This window comes from Rhinopithecus roxellana, chromosome 10, assembly GCF_007565055.1.
Source record: "Rhinopithecus roxellana isolate Shanxi Qingling chromosome 10, ASM756505v1, whole genome shotgun sequence".
Classification (NCBI taxonomy): domain Eukaryota; kingdom Metazoa; phylum Chordata; class Mammalia; order Primates; family Cercopithecidae; genus Rhinopithecus; species Rhinopithecus roxellana.
The window spans coordinates 104,290,105-104,312,724 of record NC_044558.1 but is presented as its reverse complement, the minus strand read 5'-3'; the positions used below and the strand labels follow the sequence as shown (position 1 = coordinate 104,312,724).

At 45.8% G+C, this 22,620-nt stretch overlaps 1 protein-coding gene across 5 annotated transcripts in view; it reads left to right on the top strand.

Annotated features, from left to right (window-relative positions):
• Nucleotides 1–22,620, top strand: part of ADGRD1 (adhesion G protein-coupled receptor D1) — a 222,198-nt gene that overhangs the window by 45,774 nt on the left and 153,804 nt on the right. For 4 of the 5 annotated variants that reach the window (XM_030939905.1, XM_030939903.1, XM_030939904.1 and 1 more), the window contains 3 exons: nucleotides 3,451–3,546; nucleotides 8,685–8,807; nucleotides 17,559–17,738. In XM_030939905.1, coding sequence (XP_030795765.1) covers nucleotides 3,451–3,546; nucleotides 8,685–8,807; nucleotides 17,559–17,738 — 399 coding nt within the window. The remainder of the gene's footprint in view (nucleotides 1–3,450; nucleotides 3,547–8,684; nucleotides 8,808–17,558; nucleotides 17,739–22,620) is intronic. The other variant, XM_010354988.2, reaches the window with a different exon arrangement.

Below are 22,620 nucleotides of genomic sequence, written 5' to 3'. Positions count from 1 at the left end.
TCGACTTCTTCACTCCCAAAGCACCAGTATTGGTTTCTGTATGTATCCAGACATCTCTCTCTTCTTCTCTCTCCTCTTCTCTTCTCCATGCCTGCCCTGAACCAACTATATTTTACACAAATAGCTCATAGTACACACATTTTTATCACCTTAATTTTTTAAAACTAGACAATATCAGTGAAAGAACACGCTATCTCAGTGCATTGATGAACCTTAGTTTCGTCCCAGCTGTATTCCAGTCCAGAGTGTAGATGTGCCATATTTATTTAGCCAGCTCTCTGTAGATGAGCATTTAGGCTGTTCTCAGGTTTCGGATACTATTAAAAAATTCTGCAACAAACAAGCCTTGCACAGAGGTCTTTGATCATATGTATGAGTGTATCTCTAGAATAAATTCCTAGGGGTGGAATTACTAGATCAAAGGGAATGTATACTTAAAATTGGGATAGATATTGCCAAATTACCCTTCAGAAGGGGTGTACCGATTTGAACTCCCATCAAAAATGTGGTGGAAGTTGCCAGCTTAGGATAGCTAACTTAATGCTCGCCAGTCTGATAGGTGAACTCTGATAAGCTCATTGTTGTTTAATATACTTTTAAAACTTATGAGCAAGGTTGGGCATCATTTGATATATTTATACATAATTTTTATTTCTTTTTCATTGAGCTATTTGATTATCTCCTTTGCCTCAATATTCAGTTGGTTCTTTTTAATAGTAGGAGTTTTACCAATATAATCATTTAATACCTCTAAAAAGAAATCAGTACCCTTCTGTAATATGGATTATATAAACAACACTCTTTGGTTTGATTTTGCTTGATGGTTTTTTTTCTGCACAGAAATTTAGAAAAGGTATGTTGTCAAATGTATAGCCTGTTTTCTGCGGAAGCTTTTGTGTTTTATTTTATTACATGGAATTTTTGATCTATCTGGAAATTGTTCTGGTATAAAGAGTGAGGTTGGGATCTTAATTTTTTCCAGGTGGTGAACTGGTTTCCAATGCCTTTGTTGAATAATATTTCTCCTCTAATTTAAAAGACCAGCTTTGGGGCCAGGCGTTGTTGGCTCACGCCCGTAATCCCAGCATTTTGGGAGGCCGAGGCAGGTGGATCATCTGACGTCAGGAGTTTGAGACCAGCCTGGCCAACATGGTGAAACCTTGTCTCTACTAAAAATACAAACATTAGCCGGGCGTGGTGGTGGGCACCTGTAATCCCAGCTACTCGGGAGGCTGAGGCAGGAGCATCACTTGAACCCGGGAGGCAGAGGTTGCAGTGAGCCGAGATCACGCCACTGCACTACAGCCTGGGCGACAACAGTGAAACTCCCCCTCAAAAAATAAATAAGTAAATAAAAAATAAAGGACCACCTTTATCACAGACTAAATTTCCGTATGTGCGTAGGCATCTTTGCGGATTTTTCTTCCGCTGAACTGTGTATCCGTGTGTCGCCATGAGCCATCTTCATGGCTGTAGTTTTATGCTGTGCCTTGTCATTGTGAATGTGAATCTTCTCTCTTTATCCTCTTCTGTTTCTTCTCCAGATTTTCTTGCTTATTTTTTATATGAACTCCATAATCATATATCTCCCCCACAGAAATTCTCTCAGCATTTTCACAACAGATTTCCTAATACGCATAAAGGATAGTTGATGACATTGAGTCGGCTTTTCCAGTGGGTTGAATCCTTCATGTATTCAAGGGTTCTTTCATATCCCTCAGAATTATTATTTTTTGCTTTCTTCATGAAAATCTTGTACAATACTTATTCTTGTGTTCATAAATATTTTCTTTTTGTTGGCTGCACTTATGAGAACTTTTCTTCTTTTTTTTGTAGCATTATTGTTGGAATACAGAAAGGCAATTGACATTTGTATATTAAATTTGTACAAGCCTCCTTGCTAAATTCTTTTATTGTTTGTAATAGTGTTTCGCTTATGAAATTCTTTTCTTATTTGTAATAATTTTCCACTTTGTTTATCAGGCATACATCATTTGAAAATAATGATCTTATTATCTCCTCTTTAAAAATTTTTTTTTTTTTTTTTTTTTTTTTTTTTTTTTTTTTTTTTTTTTTGAGACGGAGTCTCGCTCTGTCACCCAGGCTGGAGTGCAGTGGCACGATCTCGGCTCACTGCAAGCTCTGCCTCCCGGGTTCACACCATTCTTCTGCCTCAGCCTCCCAAGTAGCTGGGACTACAGGCACCCGCCGCCACGCCTGGCTAATTTTTTGCATTTTTAGTAGAGACGGGGTTTCACCGTGTTAGCCAGGATGGTCTTGATCTCCTGACCTCGTGATTTGCCCGCCTGGGCCTCCCAAAGTGCTGGGATTACAGGCGTGAGCCACCGCACCTGGCTTTTTTTTTTTTTTTAAACAACGAATAACATAAAGATTATTAGTTGGTACTTTTCTATGATCTAGCAGTCATCTGGGGCAGCTGATTATTGTCCAGTCATCTAAACCATTATTTCCACTTCTGGGAATGCATCCTGGAGACTGATCCCAGAGAAGACTAAAATTGTTTCCATAAAGCTGCTCATATCAGTGCCACCTGTACGAGTAAGGATGGACGCTATTGATTGTCCATTAGCAGAAGAATGGTGACACCTGTTATGGGGCAGCCACTCAAGAGAATGTGACCCAAAGTCAAATTATGAGGGCTAGATAGAAACCAAGAAATAATTCAGAGAGCATGCAGAGAGAAGACCAGAATAGAAAATAACACACCTGCATCGAGTTATGTTTACTCCAAGTACAAGGATCATGAAGGAAATTTCGAACTCAGTAATGCTTAGTCTGGAGGAAGCATAGAGGGAAAATGGAATGACCAGGACTAAATTGAGAAAGGCTTACTCTGCGAGTGTTGCGCCTACAACGACCTGGCGGTGTGATTTTGTGCAAGACTTTCAGTTCTTGTCTTTTCGAATAGGCAAACAATTCAATTATCTTACAGATTATTGTTAGCATGAAATGAGGAAGTGTTTGTTGAGGACCTCAGTGCCTGGCAGACCATTCATGTTAGTTTTCTCCTCTTTTAAAATGGTTTTACCCTTATTTTTTTCTATAGTGTGATTGCATTAGATATTAACTCTAAAACAATAATAAATAACAGCAGGATATGGAACATTCTTATCTTTTCCTGACATGAATGGGCAAGCTTCTAGTGTGTCACCAGTAAGCGCAGTGGCTTCTGTTTTCATGCAACAAGAGGCATCTATTCCTATTTACCCTGTTTTGTCCAGTTAAGGAGCTATTTACCAGCTTCTAATTTAAGAGTTTCTTTTTCTAACCAAGAGTGTGTATTGAATGTTATTAAATACGCTTTCAGTATCTCCTATAGCCATGGTGATCCTTTTACTCTTCCCCCATAATGCGTATGCCAAGCGGTTCTTACCCTTTAGTTCTTTCCTCCCTAATGATGATTTAAAACTTTTATTCTTTTTCCCCAAGGATTTCAGGTCTTGGCGTCTGCTTCCCATTACTGGCCACTGGAGAATGTGGATGGGATCCATGAACTTCAGGATACAACTGGAGGTACAGACACAGGTGCTGAGAGCAGCTGTGGGCCCGGGAAACCCAGGGCCGCTGGGGAACATGGGTGCTGAGAGTGGCTGTGGGCATGGGAAACTCAGGGCCATTGGGAGACATGGGTGCTGAGAGCGACTGTGGGCCGGGGAAACCCAGGGCCATCAGGAGATGCAGGTGCTGAGAGTGGCTGACCTGGGAAACCCAGGGCCACTGAGGGACATGGGTGCTGAGAGCGACTGTGGGCCGGGGAAACCCAGGGCCATCAGGAGATGCAGGTGCTGAGAGTGGCTGACCTGGGAAACCCAGGGCCACTGAGGGACATGGGTGCTGAGAGCGACTGTGGGCCGGGGAAACCCAGGGCCATCAGGAGAACAGATGTGGACAGAATCTGCTTTGAAGCCAGGGTGATAGAGATGAACAAATACTTGTGTAACTTCCCATAATAATTATTTCAAAGCTTTTTACTTTTTGTAGAGATGGGGTCTCGCGACGTTGCCAGGTTGGTCTCAAGCTCCTGGCCTCAGCAATCCTCTGGCCTTGGCCTCCCAAAGTGCTGGAATTACAGGCGTGAGCCACTGTGCCAGGCCACAAAGTATTTTACTAGAATTTTTATAGAGACAGCTATTACATATTGAATGGCAGAATTTCTGATTCAAAATATGATTAAAATGTGCATTTTCCCCAACAACCTTGAAACAGAAGCTGGCCTGAGGATGCCCCTATATGCAAGTCCAGGTGTCTATTTTCTAGGTTGAATGGACTGGCATCATCTGCACGCTGGCCACAGCAGGGGCCTATCTGAAGCACATGTCAAAGGCCCACTGAGACCAGCTCACGTGTTTGAAGGGCCTGTGCTTCATTCAGCAAATGCATCCCCATCTACCAACCAGCTTCTCCACACACCAGCTCCATTGGAAAAGATTAAGCATCACCTAAGATGTTTCCAGTGAGACCCAATTCCAAATAGTCTCTGTTTTGAGTTAATTCAGACATTTGTTGGTAAGAGAAACCTCACACCTTCCGGGGTATTTTTTTTTTCCTCTTTCTAATAAGGACTTTTTAAAAACCATAAGCTTTATATGACTTAGGATGGTTTTCCATTTTATTTTTATTTACTGATTGCTCTTGTTCATGTCAGATGGCTGATGTGTGCGGCGAGGGTTTACCATACAGCAATCCTAGCATGTGCTTTGGTCGTCCCTGTTCTGGTTCTGTGGGAGGCATTTTATTTTTAAAACCAGGTATTGCCAGTGACTGTGCTTTCCACATTGGCACACTAGCGTTTTCCTTACTCCTATGATTTAATGTGTTGCTGGACATTACTGCTGAAGCTTCTGAAATGCTTCCTTAAAATTTGCACACTGAGAACCATCAGTGCTGCCTCTGCTGCTGGTGTTCTCAGAGTGAGGTGCAGTTGAGCACGCACTCCGTGAAGGGCACCTGCGTGGGTGCCACACGCTGCCTGCCCAGCATCGCTCTCATCCACCTGCCTATAGGGCAGCAATATGGTCACATTTGGAAACCACCCTGGAGCCAGATGTCTTCTGCAAACGCTTGGCCTGGCAGGGCAGAGAAAGCCCCTGTGTAAGTTTGTTTCATGACTGGTTCGGGTTCAAACAAACCACGTTCCCTTGTTTGGCCTCTAGTTTTCTTTTTTGAAGGACTTTATTTTAAAGCGGTGGAAAGGGGGTCATTTCATCAAGAGGAGATGTCTTCTTGAAACAGTTCACTGTTCCAGGACCCAGCAATGAAAATGCCAGGAGTTTTTTCAAACAAGAGCTTGAATAACTATCAGTGCCTTTCTCTCCTCACCCCTATACCTGAACTCACTGTGGTGGCTTAAAGCAGTTACTCTTGGTACTTTGAAACCTTTACCTATGAAAAATTCTTCTCTTAAGGTGATACAATTACAGATACAGTTACACACTGTGGCTGCATTTTGTTCCCTGAATGTATTGACTTCCAGTAAAGCCCTAATATATCCGTGTTTGTCCTGGAGCACTGCACTGTGGAAGGTTTCTCTGCACTTCCCTGCTGGATGCATTCTCTAGGTTGTAATGCGATGCTGGCATATTTCAATTTGATTACAGGCTTCTTAAGGGAAAAAAGAAAAGAGTAGACCCTATCAGCACATTTAGCTGCTGGGGACAGGCGAATGGCTTTGGCAAGCCTTTGGAGGACGTGCAGCTTTGTCGTTTGTTGCCGAATTCTCCGTCGTTTTGTCCATTTGTCATCATCTCACGCAGTTGTTTTCATGCAGAGTGTGTGTCTCATCGGTTCTTGTGACATCATAACCATTCATCCTTTTGTTGAGCCTGTGTTATAAGTGGCCAAGTTCAATTTTATATCTCTCAACTAAGTGTCCGCATAGGGGTTGAAGCTGGAAAATTAGAACTATCACACGTGGCCAAATTCAGCAGCCATCACGCCCTGGCGTGTGAGCTGAGTGGGGTCATTGGAGTGGCCGAGCTGCTGACCAAAGTAAACAAGGGTGGTGGAGGCCGGGAGATGTGAGGTCCGAAGAGAAAGTCCAGGGTGCTCTTGGATCAAAGAGCCCCTCCTGCTGCCTGCTGCAGGTTGAGAGAGATGTTGGTCCCGTTTGTCTTTGTCTCACTCACTCGCTGTGCTTTTTGTTTCTGTTGTCTCACCCAGCGTCCCGAACCCACCAGCTCACTGTGCTTCCTTCCCGTAATGCTACCTTTGTGTATTCCAATGACTCTGCCTACTCAAATCTCTCTGCAACCGTAGGTGAGCATTTATGTACTTTTGTTCTTCGTTCTGTCAAGTTTGGATCTACGATGAATTCTGAGGCCAATTCTGTTTGGTGGTATCTGAATTCACTATGTCCTGGCTAGCAAGTGAGCAAATGTCCCAGTCAAGAGAGCAGATCCAAGGTGTTAAAAAATAACCACTAGGGTTAAGTCTAAAGGAAGATTGCAACACATTAGAACAGGGGTCCCCAGTCCCTGTTACCAATCTGTGACACTGGCACCAATCTGTAGCCTGTTAGGAACTGGGCTGCACAGCAGGAGGTGAGTGGTGGGTGAGTGAGTGAAGCTCCATCTGTATTTACAGCCGCTCCCCATCGCTTGCGTTACTGCCCGAGCTCCACCTCCTGTCAGATCAGTGGCAGCATTAGATTCTCTTGGGAGCACAAACCCTACTGTGAACTGCACCTGCGAGGGATCTAGGCTGCACGCTCCTTATGAGAATCTAATGCCTGATGATCTGTCACTGTCTCCCATCACCCCCAGAGGGGACTGTCTAGTTGCAGGAAAATAAGCTCAGGGCTTCCCCTGATTCTACATGATGGTGAGTTGTGTAATTATTTCATTACATATTACAATATAATAATAATAGAAATAAAGTGCACAATAGATGTAATGCACTTGAATCATCCCGAAACCATCCTCTCCAACCCGTCCATGGAAAAAGTGTCTTCCATGAAACTGGTCCCTGGTGCCAAAAATGCTGGGGACGACTGCACTAGAAGGTATATACGTTCTTTCAGGTTCCCAGGATCTTCTAAGCCAGCTGCTTGTTTTCAGAACAAAACAGACACAAGATGAGACCTTTTCTAAACATAGAGATTGTTTGGATTTTTCAATGAATTGTCTTCTTTGGAGGAGGAAAGCAGGCCATTTTGACGGAAAATTAAAGTTAATTTAAAAATACCTCATCAAACATTTGATTTCTTATAAACATTAAAATCAGCCTTTCGTCCGTAGCTGGACTTTAAAAAAATCGTTAGAAGCTGTTTGTGAAACATATACCCACAAGAATCATGGCTAAATTATTTTCTTATTTGATAACCTCCAGCACCTACATGGCTCAACGTGAAGCTCAAAGCAAAAGGGGTAATAGCAACTGAGGCATTTATTAGATCAACATAGTAGCCAGTTCTGACCCTGTCGATCTTAGCCTGTGATCCTTTTCAACACAGAAACTGTCTGCTCTTTCAACTGTAAGGTGATTAGCTTCCAAAATTAATGTTGCCAGTCAAGCAGTCTGACTTAGGGGTTTATACAGCCTGGCTCAATTATGCAACCACTAGTGATCCATTTAACCTTGCAATACATAGGTCTCCATCAGCAAAAATGAGATAAAATTTAAAAATGAGTTTAAAACCAGTAAGGAAAAACACGGAGGTCCCTTGAATTGGTTATCCATGTGACAACGGAGCTGGGAAACCTGAGCTGGGGTTGGGGTCAGGACCGCAGACCCTGTTAGCTCTCCCGTGTGTCTTCAGCTGGGCTGACGGCTGCCAGGGGCTCAGACATTCTCCCCAGCCCATGTGGTAGCAAAGATCTGTGAGTGACTGTGACCCCAGTTAACAATAAATGCCTACTCCTGATTTTTATAGTCTTCACTTACCTATTCTGTAAACCATTTACCCCACACCTTCACCATCAGATCCCCTGGCCATGGGAACGGGACACAACAGGATGATCGGACGGGGCAGTGACCCTCGGGATTTGTGGCCAGCTGGGCTTGTCACCTGCAGGTTCTCCTGGGACTATGCAAAATGTTACTTGGGGTTTTCCTCCTAGTGCCTGAAAATGGGTTCTGCTAAAATCCCAAATCTACCTGTCCAGGTTCAGGGGATTTCAATTAAAACTCAAAAGGAGAAGGAGTTCAGCTATAGTTCCATGTTCACACTTGCACTGAAATGTTCCACTTGGAATGCTCAGCATGAGGACGGGAGTGGGGAGGACTCGAAAAGCAGGTAGGCACAGTCAAAGTCCAGGACAGGAGGCTGTCGCCACACCACGCTTGGTAACCCATCTGTTGGCAAATATCACAATTATCACATCACCATACGATACGATATGCAATATGAAATCTATATGCAAAGGTCTGTATGCATTTGTATATAATACCTGCATATTATGTACAAATATATTAATAATATTTAATGTTAAATTTTTACCTGACACATACACATAACTTATTTACAATTTAATTACTAATAATTTAAATATTACTGATGCTGTGAATATTCATATTATAGAATAATATATGTTATAAATATATAATTAGAAAGATCCATAATACTGCATACTTACACATAAGTTATTTGTAAGTCTGACACACATCTTCAGACTTTTAATCTCGGGAGGTTATTAACATATGATGTTGTCATTTTTCTTCCTTAGATATTGTGGAAGGGAAGGTCAACAAAGGCATTTACCTGAAAGAGGAAAAGGGAGTCACGCTTCTCTATTATGGCAGGTACAACAGCTCCTGCATTAGCAAGCCAGAGCAGTGTGGCCCTGAAGGTGAGTAGCTGATCCCTGCGGCGTCTTTGTCATGCATTTCATTATCAGGGAGCACCTGCTCCTCTGGCGACTGGCAGATGTGAACCTGAGGTTCTCATCAGTGGCAGAATGCGTGAGAATGTCAATGACGGATTGGACGGCAGGGGAGGGAGGAATACAGGCAAGGAGGTTACTAAGCAGAGACTTGTCCTGGTGGCTGGAAGTTGTAACACCCTCTTACAGAGATGTGAGATCAAAATACTTAATCTTGTAAAGGAGGGGGAAAAAAACCTTCCTATAAAACGGATACAGCAATGTCACCGTGGGGACTGGACAGGGCCGCGGCGTTTCTGGGAAGGAAATTGATGGCATGGCACCTGCGGTGTGATTTCTGGCTCTGGGATGTTGACAGTGAGCGGGCAGGGCATACCCTCGAACACTCGTGCCTGGTTTTGGTTCTTTCACATTCATCGAGAGGGGCTGGGCCGTGGCTCCACCTGTCCTGGCGAGCGGTCACAGGCCTGTGGCTAACGTCATGCCATGGACAGAGCAGAGATGCAAAAGAAACACCGGAAATCGACTTGCTTTCGTTTGCTTTTACTGTGTGAAGTGTAACCTGCTCTCTCATATCTAGGCTTCAGGCAATGCACGTCTGGACCACATTGCAAATTTTCTGGGAAATTGTTCTCTGCCATCCAAACCAGCTTGGAGCCTTCAAGTTCCTTTCTCCTAGGCAAAAAGAAAATGATGATTTCTAGGGAGGAACAAAGCTGACTGCAGGCCTCGTATGAAGCTCTGAGGTATTTAGGACATCAGATGGCCTTCTGTGATGAGTTCATTGTACATGATTGTAGGACAGTGTGGACTATGTTCCAGTAAAAATAAACAACAGCTTAGCAAGGCAAAAACATGTGGGAGGATACATCTCGGGCTTTGTGGAAACCAGAATTTTGAGCAATGGTTATGAGGCCCAAAACCACGGTCAGGTTTACAAACTCATAGTTTGAGCTGTCCCTGGGTTCAAACAGCTCCATAAACATCCCAGACTTATTTGTTTTTACAAAGTGAAAAACAACCATGGGCTCGGCCTGGGCTCAGTGGCAGGGCGAGGAGGACAGGAGAGTCATATGTGCTCCTTCCTTTCGTTGGATTCGGGAAGGGCGGGCATCTCTGCAGTGGCTGTTTCTGGGTTTCTAGGGAACGGCTCTCGTGAGGCCTGATGCAGACGCAGACGCAGAGGGTAGGTGGGGCATTTCTCATCGTGCCCCCCCTGGGTCTTGAGTTCAGCTTCAGAAGGTGACTGGGCCACGAGCCTGCACGAGGGCCATGGCGTGCCTTTCCGGCTTTCCTCGGCCCTGTCCTTGGCTCAGGTGGATCCTCCTGGGGCCCTGATGAGCTTGTACTTTTGTGTGCGGGAGAAAAAGCCATGAATGGGGAAGACCTGCCCAGCATTTTCCAAATTAAAGTCCCTGTAGCAGGAGGCAGAGAAGGCCTTCTCAGGGGGCACTTGGGGCAACTACAACAAAAATTAATGGTTTTGTTTTTATTTTAATATAATGGGTGCATCAGAAATGAATTTTCATATATATTATTTAAGAGGAAATTTCAGTAAGCACCGAGCTTTAAAAGTGGGTAGATTTAAAGGAAAATATTCCCTAATAATCATAATTCAGGTGGTATTCAGATCTGATAAAAATTGTGAATGATTGGAACGTGGGAAGCATTGATTTAGCCTTTTCAGATGTGTTGAGTGAGTCCTCCACACTTACTGGTGTGGGCAGAAGCTTATAACCTGTTATTCTTATAACAAAAACAACATTTAAATAGAGAAATGCTCTCCAGTCCCTGCCTAACAGGCCCACTGCTTTTATATTTCTTATTTCCAAATCCTGATGTGGTCTCTGTTCATATTTTCAGCTGATTTTTTAACAAATTATGTTTTAGGGGACAGGGTTGATGCTGAGAAACATGGCTGTCCCCCAAGGGCACCTAATGGAAGGCAGAGGTCCCTGCTGCGGCCCTGCTCCAGACTCCTGCTCTGGGCCCTCCCTCCACCCCTGCTTCTGCCAGAGCCTCTCTGCTGCTTGTCTGCCTGCCTTCATTCTAGGAGCTACTGTGGGTCCTGTCTCTTGGCAAATGGTGCCTTCTGGGGACATTTTCTTAAAGTCACTTGCTGCGAATGGGGGAAGCTTTGGAGGACATTGGAGAGAAAAAGGCTGTTTGGATCTCTGCCCATTCTTGAATGTTAAGGTTAGAAAACACAGTCTGTTCCTTCAATACTCAGGATTCTCTCTTTCAACTCCCCTGACCAGGGAGCACACAGGTGGGGAAACTGAAAAGAGGAAGAGGCACTTGCTGGAATGTCCCAGCGCCTTCTTTCACCTACCTGGAGACCTTGACGGCTCAGCTCGAGGGTAACCTTCACAGGGATGAGCTGCAGTCCGGGTGAGGTCCTCTGTCTCACACCCTCATTGTTCCCCCAACATTTCTTCCCGGAACTTGCACCACTGATGATGGCCTGTCACTTCCGTCTCCCTTACTTGGTCTTCAGCTCAGTGAGGACGAGGACTGAGTCTGTCTTGGCCACTGATGAGTTCTCAGTGCCCGGCACACCATAGATACTGCAGTGGGATGCATCTCCATCCAGGCTTTGCTGTACCTTCACATGAATACTGAGCAAGGGCCATTCACGACTCCTAGAGAAGTCATTTCTCCAACATCGAACCCACAGTCAATACTGACTACACTCAAGCACGTTGCTAGGAGGTGGATCTCATGTGACGTTTCTGACCATAATACAATAAAGTTAAATGAAAGGAAACTGATTGCACAAAATCCAAAAAAGGTCATTTTCCATCTCCAGCCTCAAGGTGCAAATTATTAGGTAATTCTTCCTTGCTGACTCTCATTTCTACCTCTGATTTATTGCTATGTCAGTTAAGAGAATGTTATTTGATATGACAAGTAAAAGCACGGACAACAGCAGAAAAAGAAGCCCATTCCATTGTTGGACTCCTCTGACTTTTAGTGTGTTATTTCTGATATTGGGCTAAATTCTGTCTTGAGTAACTTCCGCCCATTGCTTCTAGTTCCAGCTCTACTGTGAATGGCTTTGGCAGCTCCTGGGAAAGGCGGCCTCCCTGATTAGCCCCTCAGCTTCACCTTCCTCCTTCTGTGAATATTTCCTTCACTTTTCCCTCACATGTATTAAGAACTTCTTCTGCTTATAAACCCCAGGGAGGCCACTGAGGTCCCAAAGCAGCAGCTGGAGCATCTCCGCATGGCCACTTCCATCTTCTCAGCTTTGAGCTGGCTTTTCCCCCCTTTGCATCTGTTTCCTAAATTTAAAAAGCTGTCGACAATATGCTAAAACACTTGCAGGTGGAGTTTTAGGCTAGAAATTTCCAGAGGGGCCTGGAGGACACAGGCCTGGCAGGGATCCAGCTACTCTCTTCCTCAGATGATCCGGGGTCAGGGGACTCGGAGGCCTGTGGAGCAGGCGATCCTCAGAGAAGAATTCGTTCAGCACTCTCCTTGAACAGATGGGGAAAGAGGCCCAGAGAGGATGCAAGATGAGCCTGAGCTGCACGATGCTGTGGTGCAGTGCATCTCCAAGTACAGCTCATAGGCCCTGGGTGGCAGCAATTGCAGGTTCCCAGGCCCCCACCAGGACATGCTGATTCCAAGTCTCAGAGGACAAGGCCCGGGAATCTAAATTTTTAGCCAGTGTCTCCAGGTGATTCTCGCAACTCACGTGATACCACATCCCGGGAGTGGCCGCGGCTGACTGTACGTGCTTCGTTTGGTGGGTGCTGTGTTGATCTTCTGTTTCTATAGTGAGATTTTCTAGATTGTCTCCAGCCAGGTGGGTGGGTCCAAATACCCCAGCCCACCAGGTTTCCAGAAATGGAATTTCTCCCGGTGCTTTCAGTATTTTTCTTTTAAAATTAACATTCAACTCTGGCAGGACACAGTGGCTCACACCTGTAATCCAAGCACTTTGGGAGGCTGAGGCAGGAGGATTGCTTGAACCCAAGAGTTTCAGACCAGCCTGGGCAACATAGGAAGACCCCGTCTCTACGGAAAAAAAAAAAAAAAAATTAGCAGGGTGCAGTGGCGTGTACCTGTCGTCCTAGCTACTCAGGAGGCTGAGGCAGGAGGATCACTTGGGCCCAGGAGGTCAAGCCTGCAGCCAGCCATGATTGCACCACTGCACTCCAGCCTGGACCACAGGACAAGACACTGTCTCAGCCGCGCCCGGCCAGGGAAGAATTTCTTATTCCCTTGAGGAAAGTCAGTGCCCTACAGCCCCAGGCATTTCAGGAAGCGATTAGAGTGGGGCTTTGGGGTGGAGGTGAGGAGTGAGAATTTTTTTTTTTTTTTTTTGAGACGGAGTCTCGCTCTGTCGCGCAGGCTGGAGTGCAGTGGCCGGATCTCAGCTCACTGCAAACTCCGCCTCCCGGGTTCACGCCATTCTCCTGCCTCAGCCTCCCGAGTAGCCGGGACTACAGGCGCCCGCCACCTCGCCCGGCTAGTTTTTTGTATTTTTTAGTAGAGACGGGGTTTCACTGTGTTAGCCAGGATGGTCTCGATCTCCTGACCTCGTGATCCGCCCGTCTCGGCCTCCCAAAGTGCTGGGATTACAGGCTTGAGCCACCGCGCCCGGCCGAGGAGTGAGAATTTTAAAGGCTCGATGTGCAAACAAGCGTCTCCCCCTGGTCACACAGGTCCAGGGCCCACCAGGCAGCCGGGAAACAGGCTCTGAGTCGTGCGTGGAAGCGTGTGGGACGCGCAGCCTCGTGGCTCTGTAGGAAACGCGGTGGGCCACAGGCTGGTCGGGTTGCTGGATGGCCTGGCTCCGGCTCTGCTCTCAACGCGCTTTCCTGGTGTGGGAGCAGCATCCGCTCGGAAGCTCCAAGTTCTGGTTTTGTCAGCTGAGTCTGCGCATGCCTGGGCCGGTCCTGGTGATTCTGATTGGCCCAGCCCGAGTCAGCCTTCGGTTGTGTGGTCTGCGGTGACTGGGGTGGGGGTACGGACGCCAGGCGGGCCCATACGCCTGTAGAACCTCGTGCCCTCCTGGGCCGCTGTTTCTTTGGCATGTGTGGAATCATGCTTTTGCATGGTGCTGAATCTGTGGACCTGGGAAGAGCAGCTCCATGCATGATCTCCAAGGGAAGGGCGGTAGCCGCAGCACAGCGATTCCAAACGCAGACTCCAGATCCAGGCTGCCTAGGTTCAAATCCTGACTCATCACAGACCGGCTGTGTGGCCTTGGGCAAGTTACCTCACCTCTCTGTGCTTCAGTTTTCTCCCCTATGAAATGGGGACAGTAAAGATGCCTAATTTACAGGTTGTTGGGAGGATTTAGCCTCAGCCCATATAAGTTCTCCTTACCTGCTAGAAATCATCCTTTGTTTTATGCAGTAGTCTTTACGTACGAAGGGAATTAACTTCTCATCTGTTAGATCTATGACAAATTTTTTTTACCTAGATGATTATCTGTCTTTGAGTTTGTTATGGTGATTTTTTTTTTGCCTTGCAGAATATTATATTTATGCACTCAGATTTATTAGTCTTTTCTTATGACTTCTAGATTTTAATTTTTCCTTTTTCTGTCTGGCCGAGAAAGATCTTTCCTCATTTTATCTTTTGGATGTTTTAGGATTCAGTGCTTATAACAAGAAAAAGTTATAACATTAGTTTGTCAATATTGTGCTTGTTTCTTTTTCTTTCAGATTTTTCCTTGTTTGTATTGATGGCCCAACTCCATGAGGCAAAGTTCCTTAAAAGGCTAATATAGAAGGCGCATTGTAAATTTTTTATGACTCTATGAAGACGTGAATTGATACTTAAATATAAGCTGTTGCTTAGGTAGAAGTCATTGTTTTGTGGGTTGAGTGAACGAAATGAAAAGCTTGGTTACCAGCACCGTGGATGGCCTTCAATCTACCCTTTCCTAACACCACATGGAATTTTTAAATTTTTATTTCTCTTCCTGAACAGAAAGACATTTGGCCAAGACAGGCTCATTTTGAATTGAGTGAAAGGGGTTTTAAAATGCAGCAAAGTTTTTGGAAAAAATTAACTTCCATGAATCCTCCTGGGAATTTGTTTCATAACCAAAATTTCACAACGCACTGTGCTGACTTCCTTGTGAAACGGGTTGTTTCTGAGTGTGGAGGGAAGTGGTGGGAGGCTCAGGGGTTTGTCTTGGCCTCTGTGCCCCTCAGAGCACAAGGCAGGTGTTGCAGAGAGCCTGCTCATGAGGTAGGTGTGGGTGGCACCAGCCAGGTCCGGGGTCACCCGCGTCAGCTGCCCCAGGCCTCTGTGCAGCCTCCACAGTCACACCGTTCCGCGGTGACCACGTTACTGGGCACTTTTGAAGGCTTTTTCCTTTCCCAGGAGCCCTAAGGACAGACACTGCAGGGCTTGGAGTTGTGCATTGCAGCCTCTCAGAGGTCCAGAAAGGTCCAGGCCCCTTCCAATTTTTTGGATGTTCTTCTTCTCTTAAAAAGTAAAATGCAGAAATTCTGTACCAGGATTTTAAAATGTATGCTGTGTTTTTCATGAATCCTGCGAGGGCTTTGAACTCACAAAGGCATAGTTGCCTTGATATATTGTCACAAGACATTTGAAGGACTTGTAACAGATACGTTAATTCATAAGGCATCGCAGAAAGGACGGTGGGCAATGAGACACCACCTTATACACGAATGACAAATGTCTTCTTTGAATTCAGTGACTCTCTAAGACTGTGTCCATAACCTCATGTGAAGGTAAGGCCTAAAGTCTAAATTTGGCACCACTTACAGAAATAAAGCCCAGGGCAAATACCCTTCTGCCTCTCCCCCTGGCCTACCGTCCCATCATGGGCCTCTTTGGACCAGTTCTGGGCATGTGTTCTCTCTCAGCACCACTGAACCCTCTCACCCACATGCCTGGGCTGGGCTTGGCGGGGATGAGGCAGCTGGATGTATTTCCAGCTGTCACAGGCAGAGTCCAGGCAGGCAGCTAGTGTCACACACACACACACACACACACACACACACACACTGACACACACACACAGGAGTTTACACACAAAGAAAGGCCAGGTGGGCAGATGCTGCTGGAGGCAAAGAAGTGGAATAGAGAAAACCAGAGCTCCAAAATGCAATGCTAGAGAGGCCCAAGCTCCAGGGAGCCTCCAGCGAGGCCCTGCCCCAACTGCCTCTTCAGCAGAGAGCCCGGCCCCCAGACCAGTGGGCGTGAGTGCAGGACAGCGGTCGGGGTTGGGGGGTCACACTCAGGAGCTGGGCTTTTGCAGTTCCTCTTTTTTTTTTTTGAGACAGAATCTCACTCTGTCGCCCAGGCTGAAGTGCAACGGTGCAGTCTCAGCTCACTGCAACTTCTGCCTCCCCAGTTCAAACAATTCTCCTGCCTCAGCTCCCGAGTAGCTGGGACTACAGGTGTGTGCCACCACACCTGGCCAATTTTTGTATTTTTAGTAGAGAGGGCATTTCACTATGTTGGCCAGGTTGGTCTCAAACTCCTGACCTCAGGTGATCCACCTGCCTTGGCCTCCCACAGTGCTGGGATGACAGGCGTGAGCCACCGTGCCCGGCCTGTAGTTCCTCTTGTGGTGAAAAGATGGAGAAATCCCACATCAGGATTATAAAAATTGCACTGTTTTTCCATGTTTACATTGATCACAGTAGGACTTTGGACCCACCAAGGTACAATATCTCATTGTCATAGTGTACCGTAATATACTGCCACAACACATTTGAGGGATGTTCTATCTGATTCTGGTGGCGGAGGTAACATGAACTGATGAGTCAGTTCATTCATACTAACATGTGTCACTCAGACTATTTGGTCCACATGGAATCCCTCCTTCCCCACAGCATGGGCCTGGGGTCAGGACTTCCACGAATGTGTAGACTGGGGTCTTGAAAACGGTTTCAGCTGCTGACCTCTCTGTGTTCAACTGGGAAATGAACAATTGAGGATATCAACAACCTTAAAAGTGTACTTCCCTTTGGCAAGAAACCCCCTCTTGGGAATGTATCCTAAAGGCATATAATCTGAGATAGGCAAAAAAATTTGCTTCAAGTTCTGTTTGAAAATTTCTTCAAAAAGTGGAACAAAACCTTAAGATCCAGCGACAGGGGATTGTTGTTTAAAAAAAGACTGTGGTGCTTGTTTAGAATGCACCGCTGTGCAGACATAAAAATGACAACGTGGAAGTGTATTTATGGACATTGGAGGAAGTTCACGGGGGAGTAAATTTTATAGAAATGTTGTTTATAAAGCAGTATGCCTGAGATGGTTCATGTCTTTGTAAAATCTATTTATAGAAAAGGCTGAGGAAGGAGCCACCCTAACCACATTTCTGGAGGAGTAGGAGAGAAACCTACTGCGGTGTAGGTCTTCACATTTGTACGCTCCCAGTGGGGACTGCAGCGATCTTCCTCAGTCACTGGTGACCTTGAGTGAACTAGCCTCAGTTCCTGCATCTGTATAGTGGGGATGAAGCAAGATTTTTGTACTTTTTAAAAGGCGAGAATTCATTTCAAACTCCTAGAAAAGTGCCTGGCGCTATGTGAGCCCTTAATAAACATGTGCAAATATTACTGTCTGGATTTTCTGAACTGAACATACACTGCCTTTAGAATGGGGACAACATGCTTTTCGAATGAAAAATAAAAAGCAACGAGAACCATGTGCTTCTGAGAAGTTGAGTCCACTGCTCTCTGTGAATAACGGATTTTGTGACTTTCCTCTCCTCAGGGGTCACATTTTCTTTCTTCTGGAAGACACAAGGAGAACAGTCTAGACCAGTCCCTTCTGCGTATGGGGGACAGGTCATCTCCAATGGGTTCAAAGTCTGCTCCAGCGACGGCAGAGGCTCCGTGGAGCTGTACACGCGGGACAATTCCATGACATGGGAGGCCTCCTTCAGCCCTCCAGGTGAGTGACAGCGTCGGCCCCGGGAGGCTGTGCCTGGAGGTGACATGGGAGGCCTCCTTCAGCCCCCAGGTGAGTGACAGCATCAGCCCCGGGAGGCTCTGCCTGGAGGAGTGGAGTCCTCTCTGAGAACGGGATGCTGAGGAGCCCAGCGCAGCCCAAGGAGCCCAGGGATGCTGCTGCCTCCTGACACCTGAGCTCCTTTCGTTTAAGGTTGCTGGGGAGGTGCACGGGGAGAGGCAAGGATGTGCCCTTGGTAAGTCGCCTTTGGGTGGTGCAGAGCTTGGGCTCCGTCTGCCCATGCACTGTGACTGCTGTGGGTTACCTGACCACACTGAGCTTCAGTGACCACACCTGTGATGTGCAGATGATACTAACAGGAATTACCTCACGGTTTCCAGGAAATTAAGCTGAAGATGCGGTGTGCAAACTGCAAGCAGTGGTTACATTTCTCCTTCTTTTCCTTCTCATTTTCCCTCTTTCTCCTCATCCTCCTCCTTTTTCTCTCATATTCTTTGTCTCTTCCTCTTTCTCTTCCTCTCCCTCCTCTTCTTCCTTCTTCTTAATGGTATAGACTCGAAATTGTTTAAAGCATGACGAGAAGAAGCTTTTGGAGAGAGAGGCTGAAGATTCGGGGAGCAGAGGAAGGGGCTGGGGGAGAGGGCGTGAAGCACTGGGCTGTGTGTGGTCTTGGAGGAGGGAGGGGCCCTGGATGTGTGGAAAGAGGACAGGGGTCCCTGCACATTGGCTGAGTTTGCAGGTGGGTGTTGAGACACGGACGTGGGGTAGGAGGCCATAGAGGCTGACGAAGGTCTGAAGTGGAAGCTGGAGAAGGGGAACAGGTGGCCGGGGATGCAGAAGGACTCAGGGTGGCATGGAGTGGGGGCCTAGTCAGGACTGGAGCCCAAAAAGGGAAGGGCAGAGGTGAAGGGGGCAGCACAAAAGCCTAGGATGGTCTCCTGGCAGGAAACATCTTTGATGTATTTAAGGGAAATTCATTTTCTGGCTCATTCTTAAGAGAGGCTGCATGGTCCAGTTATTAAAAAGCATGAACTCTGGAGCCAAACAGGCTGGATCAATCCTGCCTCTGGACGTTGGTAGTTGTGTGAACCTGGGCACCTTCCCTAACTACCCTATGCCTCAGTTTCCTTATTCATAATATGACAGTAATAGCAGTATCACATCATAGGGTGACTGTGAGAATGAAGTGGGATGCTATGCATAAAGCCTGGAATGATGGCACAGTGGGCCCAGGTGTTTGCCTTTTTCTGTGGATGCTCGGTGTGCTCTGACCAGCTTGTACCTCCACCTCTGTAAGGAGGGGCAATTCAGCAAACATCTGCTTCAAATTTGCCCTCTGTGATCCCTAAGGTCAGAAATAATCTCTGCCTCCCTACCCTGACACAGAACCATCTGAACCTTGTCCGTGACCCTCCTGTTCCACTTGCTATCACAGTCCGATTGCAAGCATCTTATCTCTGTGCTCCTTGGGACTGGTGGAACATGGTTTCAGGCACCCATTAGGTTCTCTGACCTTGAACATGCTTTAAGGTAAAGCGTGCTCAACTCTGGCTGCTTTTCCACCTAGGGAAAGGGCGAGAATTAGAAATACTTCTGGCTGGCAATATGCTCTCTTTTGTGCATTGAAGGCGTTTGTTATTCTTGCTTTAATAATAATACTTTGGACCAACCTAGGATCCAAGCATGCTCCAGAGACTCAAAATTATCAGAAAGTTGCACAATCTTGAGCAAGAAGCCCTGATGTCACTCTGGGTGATCTAAGATGCATGGCTGGCTGGAGGCGATGCGTGTCCTTTAAAAGCACCGTGCTGTTCCTTCCAGCAGCAAGCTCAGGACAATTTACACACGCGCTGGCAGAACAAAGGGGACCCTTTATGGGGGAAGTGACAGTCAAAGTCTGATGAACATTCTTGTTGATGAGCTTGGTTCTTGTGCCAGAGAGAAGAGTAACACAAAAGTTGGTTGATGGAGGTTCCTGAATGAGCAGGGAGGTTGGTCTTCCCCACCCACTCACTCCCATGTTGGTTAACATTATACGCCCCCGCTTAGAGCAGAGGCTGATGCCAGTGGCCTGTGGGCTGAGTTGGGTCCTCAGATGCGTTTTGTGGTCCTATATTGTGATTGCCTAGGCCATGTTTGTAAGAAAAATATTTGGAATGATTTATGATCATTAGTAATGATTTAATTTTAAAATTAAGATTTTCCAATTTTCTCTTGGAAATATAAAGACTGGCAAGGCAGGCTGTTTATCTCTTGGGTTACTGGTGGGAGAGGTGAGTGGGGGCCACCTCCCTGTGATGGGGCAGCCACCCTTCCATGCACCGCAGTCAGCACAAAAGCCGTGTCCTCAGGGAAAGCCCGTTACTGTGCTTCCCCCCTCCTTGGCCTCTGCAGACTGGCTTTGTGGGCGCCACGGAACGCCTGTGTCGCTGTTAGATTTTAATAGACTTTGTTTTTTAGAACAGTTTTAGATTCACAGAAAAATTGAGTGCAGAGTTCAGAGAATTCCCATTACCCTCCACCTCCACACATGCACAGCTTCCCCACTATGAACATTCCCCCACCAGAGTGATCCATTTGTTACATTTGATGAACCTACAGTGACACATCATTGTCACCCAAGGTCCATAGTTCACATTAGCTCTTGGTGTTGTACAGTCTATGAGTTGGTGAGGTGGATCTTTTGCCCATTTTAAAACTTGGATTTCTTTCTTTCTTTCTTTCTTTCGGGTGTCGTTCTTTGGCGGGGAGGGATTCTTCTTTCTGTCTTTCTTCTTTACTGGGCTTGAGGCGCTTTCTTTCTTTTTTCTTCTTCGGTCTTTCTGTACTTTTCTTTCTTCTTCTTTTTTCTTCTTTCTGTCTTCTTGCTTTCGTTCTTTTTCTTTCTTCTTTCCTTTCTCTTCTTCCTTCTCTTTTCTTTTCTTCATCTTCTCTTTCCATCCCTTCACGTTCCACCCCCCTCCCCTCCTACCTCCCTCCCTTTCTGCCTTCCCTTCCCTCTGCTCCCCTCCCCTCCCTCCCTCTCTTCCTTCTTTCCTTCCTTCCTTCCTCCCTTTCTTCTTCCCTTCCTCCCTTTTTTTCCCTCCCTCTCTTCCTTCCCTTTTCCTTCCTCCATTCCTTTCCTCCCTTTCTCCCTCCCTTCTTTCCTTTCCGTCCTCCCTTCCTTCTTTCCCTTCCTTCATTCTTTCCTTCGTTCCTTCTTGCCTTCCATCCTCCCTTGCTCCCTTCCTTCTTTCTTTTCTCTGTCTCTCTTTATCTCTTTCTTTTTCTTTCTAACAGGAGCTGTCATCCAGGCTGGAGCACAGTGGTGCAATCATAGCTTACTGCAGCGTTTAACTCTTGGGCTCAGGTGATCCTCCCACCTCCGTTGCCCAAGTAGCTGGGATTACGAGCATGTGCCACCATGTCTCGCTAGTTTTTTTTTTTTTTTTTATACAGTTGAGGTCTTACTTGGTTGCCCAGGCTGGTCTCAAACTCCTGGCTTCAAGCGATCTTCCCATCTCAGCCCCCCAAAATGTGGACTGTTTGTTTTCTTACTGTTGAATTTTAAGAGTTTTTGGGTATATTTTGGATAATAGTCCTTTATCATGTCTTTTGCAAATATTTTCTCCCCATCTGTGGCTTGTCTTCTTGTTCTCTTGACAGTGTCTTTCACAGAGCAGAGACATTTCTAGTTGTAAGGAAGTCCAGGCTTGTCAATTATTTCTTTCATGAATTGTGGCTTTGGTGTTGGATCTAATAAACCATCACTAAACCCAAGGTCATCTAGATGTTTTTCCTATGTTATCTTCTAGGGGTTTTCTAGTTTTGCATTTTATATTAGACCTATAGTCCATCTTGAACTAATTTTTAGGACAGGTTTAAGATTTTTTTTTTTTTTTTTGAGATGGTGTTTGGCTCTTGTTGTCCAGGCTGGAGTGCAATGGGGTGATCTTGGCTCACTGCAACCTCCGCCTCCCGGGTTCAAGCAATTCTTCCTGCCTCAGCCTCCTGAGTAGGCTGGGATTACAGACGCCTGCCACCATGCCCAGCTAATTTTTTGTATTTTTAGCAGAGACAGGGTTTTGCCATGTTGGCTAGGCTGATCTCGAACTCCTGACTTCAGGTGATCCACCTGCCTCGGCCTCCCAAAGTGCTGCTGGGGTTATAAGCATGAGCCACCGCTCCCGGCCAAGATTCTCTTTTTTTTTGGAACGTGGATATTCAGTTGTTGTAGTGCCATTTGTTGAAAAGACTCTCTCTGTTCCATTGTACTGCCTTTTCTCCTTTGTCAAAGATTGGTTGACTGTATTTTTATTGGTCTATCTCTGGGCTGTCTATTCTGTCCCACAGATCTATTCTGTCCCACAGTGTGACAATGCCACACTGTCTTGACTACTGTAACTTTTTATAGTAAATCTTGAAATTGGGTAGTGTTGTTCCTCCAATGTTGTTTCTCTCCTTCAATATTGTATTGGCTACTCTGGCTCTCTTCCTCTCCATAGTTTATCAATATCCACAAAATAACCTGATGAGATTTTGATTGGGATTGTGTTGAAGATATAGATCAATTTGGGAAGAACTGACATCTTCACAACATTGAGTCTTTCTAACCATGAATATGGAATATCCCTCTGTTTATTTAGTTCCTGTATAATTTCTTTCATCAGAGTTATGTAGTTTTCTTCATATATTGCTTATAAATATATTGTTATAATATATGTATTTCTTTTTCCTTTTTTGGCACCAATGACAATGGTAATGTGTTTTTTAATTGTAAATTCGACTTGTTTGTTGCTGGCAGAGGGAGAGCAATTGACTTGTGTATTAACTTTGTAGCCTGTAATCTTGCTGTGCCCACTCATTAGTTTCAGTTTTTTTGTTG